A 16,501-nucleotide genomic window follows, 5' to 3' on the forward strand; every position below is an offset into this window, starting at 1 on the left:
CCTGTCCTTAGCTTCGGAGCTCAGCTTTATCATGATTGTTTCTAATTTCACAATCTAATTGCAAATGTAAATATAAAGGTGGAACTATTTGTCAAACAGAATCCCTACTATCCCCTTTGCAATAGATATGGGCGATTTATTTTTCAAAGGACCTCGTGGTTACTTCAAGGCGGTCCCTTTTCCATAAGTGTGAGTTGCCATTATTAGTTCAAAGGGTAGATAGTTCAAAAGATCATGCAGTCAACCGGCTTCTACCATTGGACAGATTCGGCTAATGCAGCTTTTAATTTGCTGACAGCTGGCAACGTCATCACATTTAGCAAAACAGAACAGGCAAATAGAAGACGTAAATGACGCATATTTTCATTATGAAAACAAATATATTACGTCACGAGTAAATCATTATTTTTCAGGAGCACGATGCATTATTTTGTTTTTGTTTCCACATAATGCTACAAAAACTCCTTGATTTTTTTATAATTGTTTTTATTGAACACTAACTAATTTGTTAACCTATATTCTCAAAAATAAAAAATAAAATTCTTAAAAATGATTTTAGTCTATGATGTCATCAGAGACGAGACGTGACAAAATACCGATTGAACGTTTGCCTTACGTTTCGCCCCTTTTTCCTCCATCCTTTCTCTTTGTGGTCTTGCTGAGTATGGTTCGTTTCTGTGTGAGATTTCACGTAAATGGTGTATGAATTTATCGCCATCGGTTGCGCCATTGCTCTTACAATTTGTCATTTTTACAGATCTACGGCATCGGTGTATCAACCTTCTTCATTCGCTGCTGAGTGCTGATCTTGAGACGCGTTGCCCGCCCGCTCAAGCTGCGACGACCGCTGTCAAATCGAAACCGAGATCAAGACCAACTGAGACTGCTTCTTATAGAAGCTTGAAACCAATTACCCTTCACTGCTTAGGTAGTTTGACAAATCAATTTTTAACATCAAATCAATGCATTTTGTTTCCATGATACAAAGGCTACCTCATATTAGTTACATTCCATAGTATTTTAGTATTTTTAAGGTAATCTGGTAAGGTTTGTGGCAGGAAAACCCTATTGCTCACAATGGCTTTGTGGCAATCTACTTTGTGTAGGTACCTATGTGATATTATGAACTGACCTTGTTGTGTTGCATTTCAGGTCTGTTGGGTCAGAACTTGGTTCCTGCAACTAGCAATCTCACAAAGATCAGTCAAGCACTAGATGCATTCACATATAACATAATTTTCCTTTTATTTTTCTGCTATAGCCACTTTTCTGTTCCATTGCCCATGTAGACATGTTATTCATTTTCAGTGTTACCCATTGCTATGGTAAATTATCATAGTTATAACAAAGTGTTTAATTGCTGTAACTTTTTTATTTGTTTCGACTCTTCATAGTAGTCCTACAATAATAAATAGCTCATAAGTTTTAAAATATTCAAGTTATTTTAGTTTGTAACATTTTTATTTTCATAATTTGTTTTATGACGACCTCTTACCTCACATACCTACAAGCTTTTCATTGACATTGACATTTTATGAAAGCTGCTTTTTCAATACCTAGTCTGCATAAAAATAAATGTCAAAAGCAGATGTACCTAGATGGTCAGAAGCATATGGAGATGATATAAACTTGCAATGCATTAAATATTGAATGTCCTCTTACCTCATCCTGTTCCTGTGTGTGCTAACAGTAAAACACATTGATGCCTCAGTACTCATCTGATATTTAGTATTCCATACAAAATATTTTTTTACTATTCTTGATATATTTTTTCTCGAACAAATAGAATACAGTTATTGCAGAAATGCAAGTCACCACCCACCTACCACTGCTAAGTTTGAATAAAAACATCAATTAGGTTTCCATCATTAGCCTTGAATCAGGGTTTTAAAAGGTCTAAAATGTTTTTTTTTTTAGAGTGTGATGCTGAAGACCGGTCGATATTGCCCCTGTGGGTTAGTTGCGTTCATGTGTTTGAAATGACAGCGAGGCAAACAGTTCAAATTGTCCCTCGCTTTGCACATGATCGTACATTTTGAATAGGTCAATTATCCGTTAGTCCTTGCCAGGCCAGCGCCTTTTTCATTACGTGAACGGCGGCTGAGGGTTAGTACGGCGATTGGAGCCTATGGCATCTACATATTAGAAACGCTAAATTTGCAGGGTAGGTGGACCCATAGGAAATCTCACTTCTCTACAAAGTTGGTGGCTAGATCAGTTTTGAGTTTTCTGGAGGAGGGTATAATGTAAGCATCTCGTTAGAAATTTTCAAAAGTTTTTTCGCTGTAGCTTTTGTTCTAAAACAAATCGAGCGAAATTAAAACCACTAGTGGACTATTAACCCGCACCTGGATGAGGCTCTCAGCCAACTTCACCATGGTGGGAGGGGACCTTTTTGGCCACACGTTAGTTATCTCGGAAAGTTAGCAAGTTAGAAAAACGCGGCAAAAAGCAATAGCTAGTTCGCTATAAGATCTTTTAAAATCAGACAGGTCATTTTTGATCAGGTCATCGCTGAGATTACTGAAGGTCACCAAAGATAAAATTTTCGCGATTTGTTCCCGATTTTGACAACTTTTCACAAATAGGCGCATAACTCGAGAACCTAATAGAGCAACAGCGTTGCGGAAAAGCGCATTCGATGGGTCTTTCAAAGGTCTTTCTGAGCATTGTTCTCAGCTTTGACCTAATTTCAACGGTTTTGCCTCCAGAGTGCAAAAACTGAAAAGTTGATATTTTTGCGGAAAATCTTTTTGTATAATAACTTTTGACTCCAAGCTTGTATTACGCTAATTTTACCGGCATCGCGTTTATCTCGCCGAGACGCATCGAGTGAACTGTAAGTTGACCTGAATAGGACAACTTTAAATTTTGACCTCACGTCAACGTCACGGAAAACGTCATGTTGCATGTCATTCGATGCGTATTGTTGAGCTAAACACATGCATGGTGTTTTCAGCGCTTTAGCATGTTTCTGTCTAAAGTTATTGCAAAAAAAAAACTGTTACAGACGTTTAATGGCCTAAGATGACTTCAGGGGCATAAAAGTTCGTTGCAATTTTTCGGCTTAGTGTGTCATGTTCACATGTGTCTCGAATCTCGATGTTTGAGGGGTTTTTATGGCCAAAAGAAGAGCATTTAAATTGTATCCTGTTGATGGATAGGTCACGAAATTCACCTGACCTTAGGCCACCGATATCAAAATTCCGAGATATAAAACTTGTTGGTACTGATTCCTTCATGCAATAGGCTGAGTTTAAACTTCTGGGATATAAACTCTAGGAATGACTAAATCACATTTTTTAGAGGCATGGTCACTTAACTTGACCTGGTGACCTGACCTTATGTGACCTGAGGTCAAAAATTTATACACGATGCGGACTTGATGTATCATAAGCTATACAAAGTGTTGCGTCGCGGAAAAAACTGGCAGGTGTGGCCAAAAACGTCCCCCCCCCCCGCACCCGGGCGAAGGTTAGCCCGCGCCCCGTTGAGGTCTCGCAGGTTCCATGTCCTGTTTTGGAGGGGGGGAGGGGTAAAGGGCCCCCGTCGTATCTCCGGAACCAATCGCCGTATCGGAAAAATTCAAACAGCATTCGAAAGAGTTCATCGAGATGCACAAGATAAGATATCGATGACCTTGGTATTTGACCTGTGACGTCACAGGAAGGTCAATCGAGGTCAAATCGTTAAGTTGAATTCTGAAAGTTGCGTTGCGGTCGGCCGCTTTTTGCGCGAGTTATTCGCAAAAAACGAGGGGGATCCATCGGACACCCTTATAAGCGCGAGGGCCAACCCACGAGCCGCTGGGAGGGGGGGGGGGCAATAAGTTGCCCCCTCCCCACCCAGCGGCTGACGTTATCCGCAACCACGCCCAGCGGCTGCCGGGTTAACCATCGCCGGGCCCATACCAGTTTTCTACATACCTGCGCCTTGGCTGAGAGGTGATGGAACCCCTTCACCGTCTTGACCCTAATTGAGCTAGAGCTTCGCGGAGAAATTTACGTGTGCGCAAAGGCGGCGGAACGGGGGGAGGGGGACACCGGAGCACTGTGCCTCCCACATTGATTTTGGCATTTTAATATTAGCCCTATGGGCGTTGCATGGAAAGAATGGGACCAAAAGTCGGCACTGGCAGTGCCCCCCCCCCCCCCTTAATTGAAGGTGTTCCGCCGCCACTGCGTGTGCGTCGTTAGTACGAGACGCAGCGACTGCTACTCAATTTCAAGCTCTTTGTTCAAACGGTGGCTCTGGGTTCAGGTTAAGTAACCCAAGTTTGAAGGTAGAGGCTCATTTTTTTGGTGAATAACTTCGCCAAAACTGGTCGCAGGGCCGCGTTTTTTTGGCACCATCATGCTTGCCATGATCAGGCGCGTCGAATTATTATTCTTTATGTAGGACCGGTCAACTTGGGGCGTTGACTTCAGGTCAGGGCCAAACATGTCACGGCTCACGTGACATGTTTCATGTTTCACGAAACATGACAGGTCACGGCTTCGGCCTCTTGTAACGAAGCTGGTTGAAAGAGATCATGTCGCATATCTATTTCTATTTGGGTAATCTTCACGAGTCCACTTGTGTCTTGCTCGAAGTCGACTCACTAGCTCAATTTGATAGGGAAATATTGACGAAAACTCCGATGACCGTAGTGGCGTCATATAACATCGCTAATGTCAACATTGCGAATTGTAAAAGCATTGGATTTTCCAAGGAAGGTATGAAATCACGGTTCAATTTTTAGCTAATCTTCGATCATTTTTGTTGCCAAAGTAGCATTTTCCATATTTTTTTCCGATTGGGTTGCTGTAATTTTCATTGCGCTGTGGAAAATCACATGGTAAATGACACTGATAACGGTGCGAATTTGCGACATCTGAGGACCGTGCAGAGGTTCACTTATGACTCCATAGGTCATTGACCTGACCTGACCTAAAAATGCGGTTAATGTGTTAAAATCCAGCTTGAATCGAAGGCCAGCTGTGCGAACTTTCAACGCTCGGTCGCTATTGGGTTCTGAGCAATCGTGAAAAAAACTGCGGGGTAGCACCTACCTCTCCCAAGGGAGGGCCCCTCCTGCCGGCGAGGGTCACCGGTCAGGCCTTGGCTTAATCTTGCTCCACTGAACCATGGGGGTAAGAATCAGCGTTGCCGTGGTATTCCAAGCTCGGTGATCAGTGGACATCGCCAAAAATCCATCCATGTCATCTTTTGTAAGTTGAGAAACAACATGGTCGATTACATGCTGATTGCTGAGTTTGAACCAACGTGCACCTTTATGGAACGTAAATTAACCCTCTAGTGCCCCCGGTATCATATCTGTAAGTCAATTTGCAGAAAATTCGCGTGCTAATCCTGAAGGCGAAAATTGTTGAAAACCCTGCTGTATCAGAAGTGGTACGTCTTGGCAACCACCTGGTGGCAAAATTTTTAAGTAATGATTTCTCAGTTTCCCACCAGGTGATTTTGAAGAGGGTCAGTTTGTCCTTTGTTGAAAAGCTATTTGAGATGCAAGTGTAAATTTTAGCATTTAAAAAACAAAAAATAGTTATTTGGAAAGAAACTTGGTATACTGTGAGACAAATGTCCAGCATTTATCACAGTACGTTGCAAAACATCGCAGCTATTTCAGGGTCAAAGATATGGACCCCGAATTTGGGGGATACTAGATATGATACAGTGGGCATAGCACTCCAATATTTTCTATGAAATTTTCGCCGCTGCAACATACGGTGTGCCAATACCATAGTTTTCTCAGGTGATAAGCATTGCAATGGCCTGTGAGTCATTGAAAATGACGATGGTACAAGATGCATAAATTTGTGAAGTTCGCACCTCTGGCGTCAGATAACTCTATTTCGCTCCAGACTCGATATTTCATAACAATATTCGTACGCTTATGCCGCCTCTCATCCTTGTCAATCACCTAACATCTAGCTGTCCATGAGTGGCCTTACGTGCCGCATACATCTCGACTTTTCTAACGCTCATAGGAATCTGGTTTTCCAACTGTTTGACGATGATAACAGTGAACTTTTTGATCTGCAGGACACTAGCAGACCATATCTTCTAAAACCACGTTAGGAATGACATGCCATCGATGACAAGCTTGTTGATTTCAAGGGACGATCATCCGTGCAAGCATTTATACTCGTGAAACAAAAAATTGAGACTTGACTATGTTTGGGAAAGGAGGATTCAGCGGTCTCTTGCACAATTTCGATATTCCAACAGGGTTTGTGGATGGGCTTATGTCTTGTGGGTCTATGTCTTAGCTGGGCATGGCCGAAGACTTGCATAAGCAGCCAGCCAGCATTTTTCATTCATATTGGAGAACGACTCACAATTTGTTTGCGATTCAAATCCCCTCCGTTCATCCCAGTAGTAAGATATTGAATGTGGAGTGGAAAACTACACCGTCATCGTCAGAGGAAGCTAGCTAAACGGACTCGCCATGAAGACAGACGTCATGAAGACCGAAGGACGTGGTTCCTTTGATTTACGTATCCAAGAAGTAGGCAACCATGCACTGCTGCCAGGATCCAGCAGGTGCCTGACACCTGGCAAACATTTTTACTGCCAGGTATGTCATTTGTTGTCATATATTGACATATGCCGCCAAGTATGGTAGCTGATTGCCACTGAACAAATAGGATTTATACTAAAACATGGACACTGACCATAAGAATACAAGTTAAAGTGCGGCATTGCGTACGCTCACCTCCATATGAGGTCAATGAACATTGTGCAAGTTCCTGCCGATCGGTACACAGTTACCTGTACCTTTGTTGTCTGACACGTACAACGGTTACTGCACTGGTCAGTGCGCGGCTGTTATACTGACGCCGATGACATCAGGACCGCACGACCAGTCAAAGTACTAACTGACGATTCACAGGCTGAGAGTTTCAGTCACCCGAGATTGTCCGGCTATCATGAAGATAAACCAACATCGTCTTTGGCATTGATCCCGGTCCGTCGGCAGGCTGTCCAGCATTTTGCATCAGAACTGCTTCACTTCGACCACTTACCGCGAGCCAACTGTAATGTCTTCATTTTTGTATCAAGTATGTATAATGCACGTTTGAGAAGCATGGCCCACATGTCTGAATTATGAAAAAAATGCACAAGTGCAACGCGCTGTATCGTGGAAATTAAAGGAATAGAAGGCATTCGTAAAAAGATGCCTATGATTAGCGTTGTTCCCTTAGTACCGACTGAAAGGGCATTTTGATACAAGTAGGATGCCAATGAAATATTAAGAAAATGTTCTGATAAGTGGCGCACAGTAAAGGATTTCTTGTTTGCATTTTACACATTTTAACTGCCGCTTTTATCTCTGAAATTTTTCAAAACATATATCTCCTCATCTATGTCTTCACTTCCTTCTGTGTGGTCTGATACCACTAAAAATAACCAAGTGGAATGCCCAATGTATCATATTTGATACACAAATTATTTCCGAAATTTGAACTGCGAAAAAATTTTTGACTTCAGATTTCGAACAAGGGACCCAAAATGAATCATATGTCACGAGGTGCTAATTTTAGGAACCGTGGAACTATGTGTGGGCATTAGAGGGTTAACTCATGGGCATGGACGCAATGACGTAACGGCAATGTTTCTGAAGGCGCCCAAGACCCCGGTAGCTTCTGGCTCGCTTCCTTGAATTTACGCTGGAATAACGAAAGTTATCCGCTGAACGGCTTCGGTGCTTGCAATGCTGGAAGTGTGGTGCCTTGCCTACGTATTCTCACGTCTCCGTCCTGAGCTTTGAAAGGCCTTGCTTCTCGTTGTCTCCGCCAAGGAAGAGCTGGATACTGAACAGTGCCTTTACTTTATCTCCGCTGTGTGGTTTACTGTGTGGTTAACCCACCTGGTATGGTGAGCGGACCTTTGGCCATTGAAAGGCCTAGCCGAAATCTATCGTTTTGTTTGGTGACGAATCTTTCGATGGTCTTCTCGTTCGTTCTTTGAGACGGAACTGGTGACAACTTCTGCACTTCTTCCTTTCGTCGGCTGGCATGGTTTGATACTGGAAATAGTGAGCTCCGTTGTTCGTACTCTTGCTTAGTTCCCTCTACCGTCTTCAAAAACGTCCACGTTTAGTTGTCGCAGCATTTCCCAAAGCGCTCCGTCACGTAAAAGCTGTGTGCTCCAGAGGGACGATTCCTATGTTTCAATCGAACATCGGGGATGGTGATCGTGGCTCTGCGCACTTTGCGATCCGACCACTCGATTGTTGGAGTAGATCGTGTTCTAGGTATTTTTAGTTTCATTTTAATTACAGGTCTGTGGTAGGGCTTACCGTTTCGAATTTCAGTGAATAGCTTCTGGACTCAGTAACGTGTGGTCTTGCGTCGTGGTATGACACGCTTTTGTCCTGTATCGATGATACTGGCAGCGTAAGGAAATAGTGTTTGGAATCGTGCTTTGTGAAATTCCGCGTGCCTAGGAGGGCTTCATTGATACCCCCTAAGTACTGCTGGTATTGCTCACTGACTGGGGCCTGTGTTCTAACAAAATTCAGTGGCCGTCTCGGCACTGTGCGGCCAGTGTATCTTACAGCGGCGTTTCAGGGCTCTCCTTCCCCGCTGCTGGAGTGTAGGCGAAGCCATACGACCTCTGATCGCCCCGCTCGGTCGGACGAACGACGACCGCGTGACGTCATCACCGTCCAGCTGAGTCGCGTCGTCCAGTCACGTGCCCTGAGGGCTCACCCTGTACACGGGTGAGACAACCGGTAAGAGGGGGCGCGATGGTTAGTGAGATATGGTCGAGACAGAAGGGCATAATCCGGCCGAAAATGTTAGAGGAGGGTGTTATATAGTGTGAGGGTCAGCGTTTGCTGATGGCTCGTCATAGAATGATGGGGACCTTATAGATTTCTCGAGTTGTTTTTATGTGCTGAAGGAAATTTGGTAAAATTATGAATTGTGTAGGGTGTAACGGGTCAAAAATTTCCATTTCGACGGGACCGGAACGAAATTCGTGTAGAAAATTGTTTGATCAGGCCGCTTTTGGCTACAGGATGGCATGGTATCGAACGGCGCCACATGGCTGGTCGGTTAAATGATAAACCGTGAGAGCGTCGGATATTGTGCCCAAAAAATGTACGGTCTTTCGGTAGTGTGGGTCCGTTCCATCGTGAACAAAATTGGGTGTCGTGCCCGAGCTCGCGCTCACGGCTGGCGCCGAGAAAAGGTCGGACAAGAGCGAGTAACTGCGCTACTTGAATAAGGAGCAAGGTCCTACATGTTGTGTATCTGTGAGGATAATACCAATATGGAGGGGATATTGGTAGCATTTTTATAATTAGCTTTCGTTCTTAGCCTCGATAATCATGCTAACATTGACCTTGGCATTTATCGGTGCCGATGATCAGTATGTCATATAACTTGTAGCGTTGTTAAGGTAAATATGAAAGGGTTTATGAGGTAGACCACTTGCTATAGGCATTTAGTAATTCTATTGACATGATTTTCTCAGATTTGCGGAGAGAAACCTCATGATGTGTCTCGCCGGAATGGTCGTTGCCAGGATGGCGTCGATTGTAGCGCCACCTAGTTGGTTTGCGTTTCGGCCGCCAGGGGTAGATGTAGGTGGCGCTAGGAACAGCGCTGTTTCGCATATTCCTCGCTTCGTGTGCTGCTGGGAGATTCGCTGTGCGTTGCATCACGCGTTGGAGGAGCATAGATAAAAGGTATAATAATAGTGTGTTTCTGGAGGGTTCGTTCTATGGTTTTCTTCCTTTTCTAGACGTACAGACCATATCGGCAGGGATCTGCCGAGAGTTGCGATGGATTTTAAGGCTCACTGTCGGACTAGCTGCTTGGCTCCATTCATCACTAGAGCCTCACCGACGCTCCTCTGCTACACCTCGTTTGAATGCCTTTTCTGTCTTATGTAGACCATTCACTATACTTTATCGATGGTGTGCTGAAATAGGGATGCCAGCTGGAAGCTTCCCTTGGCTGTGACTCGGTTCCTGCAGTGCGCCCGGCTGGATGCCATTGATTCTGCCGTCAACGGCTCCGGAAAGGCAGAAGGCGTCTCTCCTGTGCTATAGCTACAATCAGTGATTTTTCAGAGCGGCTTAGCTGCAAATGCAGCGCTATGAACTGGGAAATGGTTATCGAGCGGCCTGTACTATGACTCGGATGTGGTCTCTAATGTGTCCCGACATATGGTTGGACTTGAGATGATGTAGGTAGTCTTGGCCTTGATGCGCCTATTTTTTTGAAGCTCACATGACTGCTTACTTGATCTGAGGCACTGGTGGCCGTTGTGCTAACCTGAAGACTGAACAGTCCTTGTAACTTGATGTCAAGCGTTGATGTCAAGACTGAATGCGCTGACCTGAAACTGGCGCTGGGACTGCTCAAGTATTGTGTGACCTGAGTTCAGCCCACACAGGCATATTAATTTACAGCACCGTTCAACAGTGTGCAATGTTCAGACAATCGATGTTGGAGAGCCATAGAACCCCGTTTACTTAGGGAGACGAGCCGCATTTGCGGCCTACGGACGTGTGTAATGTGATGTCTAGGTTTGTGTGATAAGGTGTTGGACGGCACCGATCGAGATGTATTTTTGGTGTTCGACGAAAAGAGACGTGGTCGTTTGCGCACTGATCCACAAAGTTGCGCTGCAGTTAATTAACATACTCTGTGGTGCTTGTCGGTCTATGGTAGCTGGATTTTAAAAGGAGCGGCTAAAAAAAACCAACTGGGGCAATTTTGCTCCGGGGTCCGATCGAATTTAATTAAAACTACCGATATGTTTATCATGAGTCGGCAGATAAGCATTAGCGATTTCGAAAGCGCCAACTGTGCTGCGTGCATTTTGAAATTAATTTGCGTAACTACGCACAACTTCCACATACCTACTCTCTCAGCATCCTCAGCAATACCTCGCCCCTCGCTATTCACCGAAATATGTCACTCAATTTGACATCTGTCCTTTTTCACAGGTCCGGGCGGTCTGTACGATGTTTGACATTCCCCAAGCCTCTTTCAGGCCCTCCAGACTGCTGACCAGTTTTCTCAGAGTACCCAGTGGGGCCTCTGAGTATTATCCACGACTCACCAGCCTGCAATGACGGCCGGCAACGTCTGACTATTGCCTCCCTGCCCCCAGGTGTGCCCGGCGCAGCGCCTGAGCTCCGAACACTCAGCGGAGTAGAGTGGCCAGTTTTAGCTCCCTAGCGACCCGCCGTCGTCCGCGCAGCCATGCCGCTACGGTTCGCTGTGGTGTGCTCAAGTAACATGAATCGGAGTATGGAGGCGCACGCATTCCTCAGGTTGGCATCGTTCTAGATAATTGTTTGGCTGTGATGTATTTTTAGATTGTATGATTTGCTAGTTCATCACTCACCGATAGTTGAGCGGCGAAAGTTTAGATGAACACGCGTGACACGGTATGGCGCCATTGCGAGTGTTACAGCAATAAACTCTCCGACCCACCGCCTTCCCGATGTTCTCAACACGCTCTTCCTTCTCCTTATCCGAAGAAAGCACGGGTCCCGGATCATCAGGACATACTCGACCGAGCTTAGACGACTATTCGTAAGTTAGCCATAAAAAGCGAATGAATAAAAGCTACCCTCCAGTAAAAGTATTTTGGGCTACATGCGTGCTGTTTGTTCATGCACAGAAAATAAATGTACTCAAAGTAGCCATTTGATGGTTTCTGTGCGGCAGACGCGCCGCAGTTATTTTAGAATACGTGATTTTATATGGGTGAGCATCAGAACCACTTAATTGTTAATACTTTATTGGAGGTCACATTTTTTGTGTCGGACTCCCTAAATTGTTCGCCAATTAGCCATCGGACCTTTCCTTCTTCAAGCACTTGAAACCAATGCCTTTGCGGTTTACCGGACCGATGGCGGTAGCATTGACCCGCGCCACGCCGGGGTGGGGGCGGTTTTACGCCCCCTTTAAGTTTTCCGCGAATATCTAAAAAACGGCGGCGTGCCGTTTTTGGTACACCTGTTTATACATCCTTTCCGCACATGTGAAAATTTCGGACCCGGGTCGTTCAAGGTCAGGTCACCAGGTCACGTCAAGTGACCTTACCTCAGAAAAAGTTCAAAGGCTCACTAGCTACACCGAATGAACGATCACTTTGAAACTTTCAGTGATTGATAAGAGTAACAGTATGTACAAAATGTATATCTCTGATTTTTATAAATGCGACTTAATGTCAGGTCAATTATGCGACCTGTCCATTATAAGTCAATGGGAGAAAATTAACATCCGTCTCTTTTGGACAAATGTCGTTCTAAACCGTCTCAAACATCGGTTCACATGTAAACATGACATACTGAATCGGAAAATTGTACCTATGACCCCTCTGTGTGCCCCCGAGGTCATCTCAGGTCATGAAAGTCTCCAGCAGTTTTTGACTATGACTTTGGATAGAGACGTGCTACAGCGGTGAAAACACGTCAGATGTGTTCAGCTCGACGATACGGATCGACTGCTACGCAACATGACACTTTCCGGTCAGGTCATGACCTTGACCTAAGGTCAACTTTTCAAAATGATATTTCAAGGTCAACTTATAGTTCATTCGACGCGTCTTAACAAGAGGAACACAATGTTGGAAAAAGTAATGTCGTGGCTCTATTGAGTCAAAAGTTATTACCGAAAAACATTTTTCGTGAAAACGGCTATTTTTAGAGTTTTTGCCCTCTTGAGGCTAAACCGTTGACCTGAGGTCAAACCTAAGGACATGTTGGCGAAAACGCTATCGAATGCGCTTTTCTGCGGCGCTGTAGCTATTGGCTCCCGAGTTAGCCGTGGGGTGTTTCGAAAATTGTTGAAATAGACAAAATTTGACCTTTGATGACCTCTGGTGACCTGACTCTTGACCTGACCTTTAAAATGACCGAAGAACTTCCGCCATTAATTTTGACGCTCTTTCGATTGCCGCTTACCGCGTGTCGCTACGTGGTCCAGGAAGGCCACCAGCACGGCGCGAGTTAAATAGAGCGACGATTAATCGGAGTATCCAGCGACACAGAACAGCACGTCATAGTGACCTAGGAGGAGAATGACTGTTCACCTACGCCATGACGGTGTGGTAAATGACATCTGATCGGGGGGGGGGGGGGGTGTGAACGACCTTCCCGTCTAGCTCGGCTCCCGGCCCACCACGAAGCTACAAGCGCCGCGGTAAGCAGTGTTCAGGGGCCGTCACTTAAAAATAGATGTCAGTTCACCAAAGGTCATTTAAGATCAAATTTTCCTGGTTTGACATTCATGAACGAATTGGTTCATAAGTAGAGTCAGGAGGGTTCTAATATCGCGGGAGAAGGTATTCGATAAATAATATATAAATAATATAAAGCACTTCGCTGTCATGTCCTCATATTTCACGAAACGTCAACATTATATCCTCAACAGCGCAATAACCGATCAAAATAGACGTTTTCGTGGATTTTTTTTTTTCCAGCATCGTTTCCAGACACTGAATGAACTGAAACTTGACCTTGAAGATCAACTTCAAAGATCTGACTGAAGGTCAAGGTCATACTCTGACCGGAGCAGTTCATGCTACATAGTTCGCGGTGTAGAGCTGGACAGACGTGTTTTCATCCCTTTAGCATTTACCTATCAACAGTTTTTCATACATCTAAACTATTCTGTCTTATCAATCTCTGTCATGAAAGGTTCAAACTGCAAACGACAAGTCGCGTTAGTTAGGGCGAGCGTTTACCTCTCCCTGAGAGCTGGTCACTTGCCGTGACCTGGTGATCTGACATCGAATGAGTTGGAGCTGAAGTTTTCTGATTAGCGAGAAAGACCACAAAATTTTCCAAGAGGGAGCTACACACCGTTTTTGACCCATTGATAGAAATCTGGTGGGGGCGGGGGGAGGCTGTCAAAACGCCCCTCCTCCGACACTGCACGGTTTAAAAACAACGCCGAATGGAGGCCGGGGGGATAGCTGACGGGTAGGATATGACGCTTAAAGTTGAAGGTGTCTATTTAGGAGAAAGTCATGCGGTCCAATGGCCGCATATAGGTCGACATGTTGTCATCGCAAGATCAGGGAGATGCAGTATGGACATTTGACGGTATGCATCGAAGGGAAATGCGGCAGCAGTCATGAAGGCGCTGCCTTAGGGCGCCAGCAGTAAAGGGAGCGCCGAGTGACGAGGGGTTTCGGGTAGTGCGAAGGGTTCTGAGCTCTAACAAGCACTGCAGAAGTATGTGATGTTTTTTTGTGAGATGGTAGGCTAATGTTTTCACAACTGCTCCGGTTAATTCAAATCAGGGGCGCCAACAGCCGGGATAATAGTTGAAACGGGGTGCAAAAACACCGCCACTCCGTCAGAACCCAAGGCTGGTTAACGATGCAGCTAAGAGATTGTGTGAACAACACGTTCTCGCCTCGATAACAATGCCTAGCTTTCTGATGGTGGAGCTGGAAGGTCATTCTCGCCGCTTTCCCCCTTCGTCTCGTTACCCTATCGCCGCCTCTCGCCGACAGTAAGAAGAGTTTCACGGTACAGTCGTTCGGCACCGGTGACAAGGTGAAGCTGCCCGGCTCGGCACCCAACAAGCCGAATATCTACGACTTCGGCACCACCTACGAGCACATTTATCGCGACCTACAGGTCAGTCGGCGGCCGTGACTCGACACTTTCACGGGAAGCTGTAGTAGCTGCACGACAATTTTGATTTACGCTCAACAGACGTACGAATTAGTTTGGAAGTGTTACGTAATATAGGGCTTTTGTAAAAAGGCTCAGGTTTGAAGGTTGCGCTGGTTAACACACATCAAATACTAATCAGCAAATTGTATGCCAACATTCGGCTTGTACTTGAATATTACCAATGTATCACATCTCCGAAGATTTTTCGCTATTTACAGACATTATTTTACCGCAGCCCTGCCGACACGCTGTCTCAGCTGCGACCTGACCCCCTCCATGCCCCTCCCAGGAGAAGGACCGGTCGCTGTACACGCAGAACGGTCTGCTGCATATGCTGGACCGTAACAGACGCATCAAGCCCGGCCCCCAGCGGCTGCAGGAGTGCTCCGACAAGTTCGACGTGGTCATCAGCTGTGAGGAGCGCGTCTATGACCAGATTCTAGAGAGTGAGTCATGGAGAACGCTGTGGATAGAGGGTGGGCGGAGGAAGCGGGACAGTCAGGTTTTGGCTTCTGTTGAGCAGTTGAAAGGATGCTATTATTTTGTGGGTCAAAGCAAATCGGTTTACAGGTTTTGGGGTCTCTGTCTGCCGTCACCTTTCTGGTCAGAAATTAATGCCATGTTTCAGTCAGTCCCCTGGACTGGGTCCGTAACAGCCCGTTTCTGTCTTTGCGCGCAGTGTTCGAGAGCCGGGAGCCGGTGGACAACACGCCCGTACACGTCATCAATATCGACATCCAGGACAACCACGAGGAGGCCACGATCGGCGCCTTTCTCATCTGCGACCTCTGCACACAGGTAACTGCCGCGTAACGACAGTTGAAACTTGTGGCGTCTCCAAGCAGATGATACCGTAGTTCAAACCTGCCACCGCTGTGCTCAGGCCATGCCGCAGTTTTTGTCAGTTGGTGGGTATCATCTCAGTCACTCTGTTTTTCTCCCGATCTCGGGTCGCACGCCACGCGCTCTGTGCCCCGCCTGCTCTGTCCCTCCCAATGGCCCTTTCTCTGACCCTCCCCGCTGACCCTCCCTCCCTGTCCCTCTCCCTGTTCCAGCTGGAGGATTCACAGGACCTCGAGGACGACATTGACGAGCTGCTCCAGGAATTCGAGTCCAAGGCCAAGCGGCAAGTGTTGCACTGTGTCCAGTTCTATTAGGTCGCTCCCCCGTGCCGCAGACTGGTGCGGAAATCGCGTCACGGCGGCAACTGTACTGATCTGTTGATAAATGTACCGCACGTTGAACCGAGCTCTGGCTACGTTCGAAACGTAAAACCCAGAGACCAATGAATATTTTCCCATAATGCTGCAGCATATACCTCTGTATACCTGAGGTCGGGTATACAGTGGTCATGACTGCGGTGGTCCGCCGAAGCTGAGCCTCCGGTTTCGGCCGATAGATGGCAGCCGTGTTCGTTTAGCGGCTCCGGCGGATTGCGATCGTGTTTTACACTCGCTGCGTATTCGAGAGAGGTGAGATGTGACGATGACGCTACTGACGGTGTGGGGTTAGCTAGCTGTGTAGGGTGACAGGAATATATCGTCGCAACTCTGACCGGCCGTTACTGAGCAGTGAGCACTGAGCAGTCACTCCATCCGACCGACCGAGGACTGGCAGAGACACGGTCCGTTACCGCACTGGGGTCTCCATTGACATCTCATGACTGGTCCGATATGTAGGTATCATACCTACCTAGCAGCATAGTTAGTAATACACAGGAGCCGAGCCAAATAGGCATCACGATTGTTAGTTGGCTTATTTATGGCCTTGCATTTAAAGATCATTTGCGTCGCGATATTTCCTGTATGGTTGATGCAGTCTTGCAATGCAATCCAG

The 16,501-nt window shown here is 46.0% G+C and overlaps 1 protein-coding gene across 2 annotated transcripts; it reads left to right on the forward strand.

Moving 5' to 3' along the window:
* Positions 1 to 622: 622 nt before the first annotated feature.
* On the forward strand, positions 623 to 16,219 carry LOC122372477 (RNA polymerase II subunit A C-terminal domain phosphatase SSU72-like). Of its 2 annotated transcripts, none has more exons than XM_043349693.1 (7): positions 623 to 667; positions 758 to 928; positions 11,137 to 11,299; positions 14,500 to 14,626; positions 14,955 to 15,111; positions 15,345 to 15,463; positions 15,721 to 16,219. In XM_043349693.1, the coding sequence occupies exons 3-7, from the start codon at positions 11,229 to 11,231 to the stop codon at positions 15,820 to 15,822; spliced, it is 576 nt and encodes a 191-aa protein (XP_043205628.1). In that variant the 5' UTR covers positions 623 to 667; positions 758 to 928; positions 11,137 to 11,228; the 3' UTR covers positions 15,823 to 16,219. The 2 variants fall into 2 exon arrangements, with proteins under 2 accessions (XP_043205628.1, XP_043205629.1); XM_043349694.1 differs by having other exon boundaries at positions 623 to 662.
* Positions 16,220 to 16,501: the final 282 nt, after the last annotated feature.

The sequence above is a fragment of the Amphibalanus amphitrite genome, unplaced genomic scaffold (genome assembly GCF_019059575.1).
Source record: "Amphibalanus amphitrite isolate SeventyFive unplaced genomic scaffold, NRLGWU_Aamphi_draft 001363F_arrow, whole genome shotgun sequence".
Taxonomy (NCBI): domain Eukaryota; kingdom Metazoa; phylum Arthropoda; class Thecostraca; order Balanomorpha; family Balanidae; genus Amphibalanus; species Amphibalanus amphitrite.

Bases quoted from the DNA above. Each gene is read 5' to 3' on its own strand.
- LOC122372477 (XM_043349693.1), top strand. From the start codon at position 11,229: ATGCCGCTACGGTTCGCTGTGGTGTGCTCAAGTAACATGAATCGGAGT. The intron at 14,627-14,954 runs GTCAGTCGGCGG...TGCCCCTCCCAG, and splicing joins ACATTTATCGCGACCTACAG to GAGAAGGACCGGTCGCTGTA. The intron at 15,464-15,720 runs GTAACTGCCGCG...TCCCTGTTCCAG, and splicing joins TCTGCGACCTCTGCACACAG to CTGGAGGATTCACAGGACCT.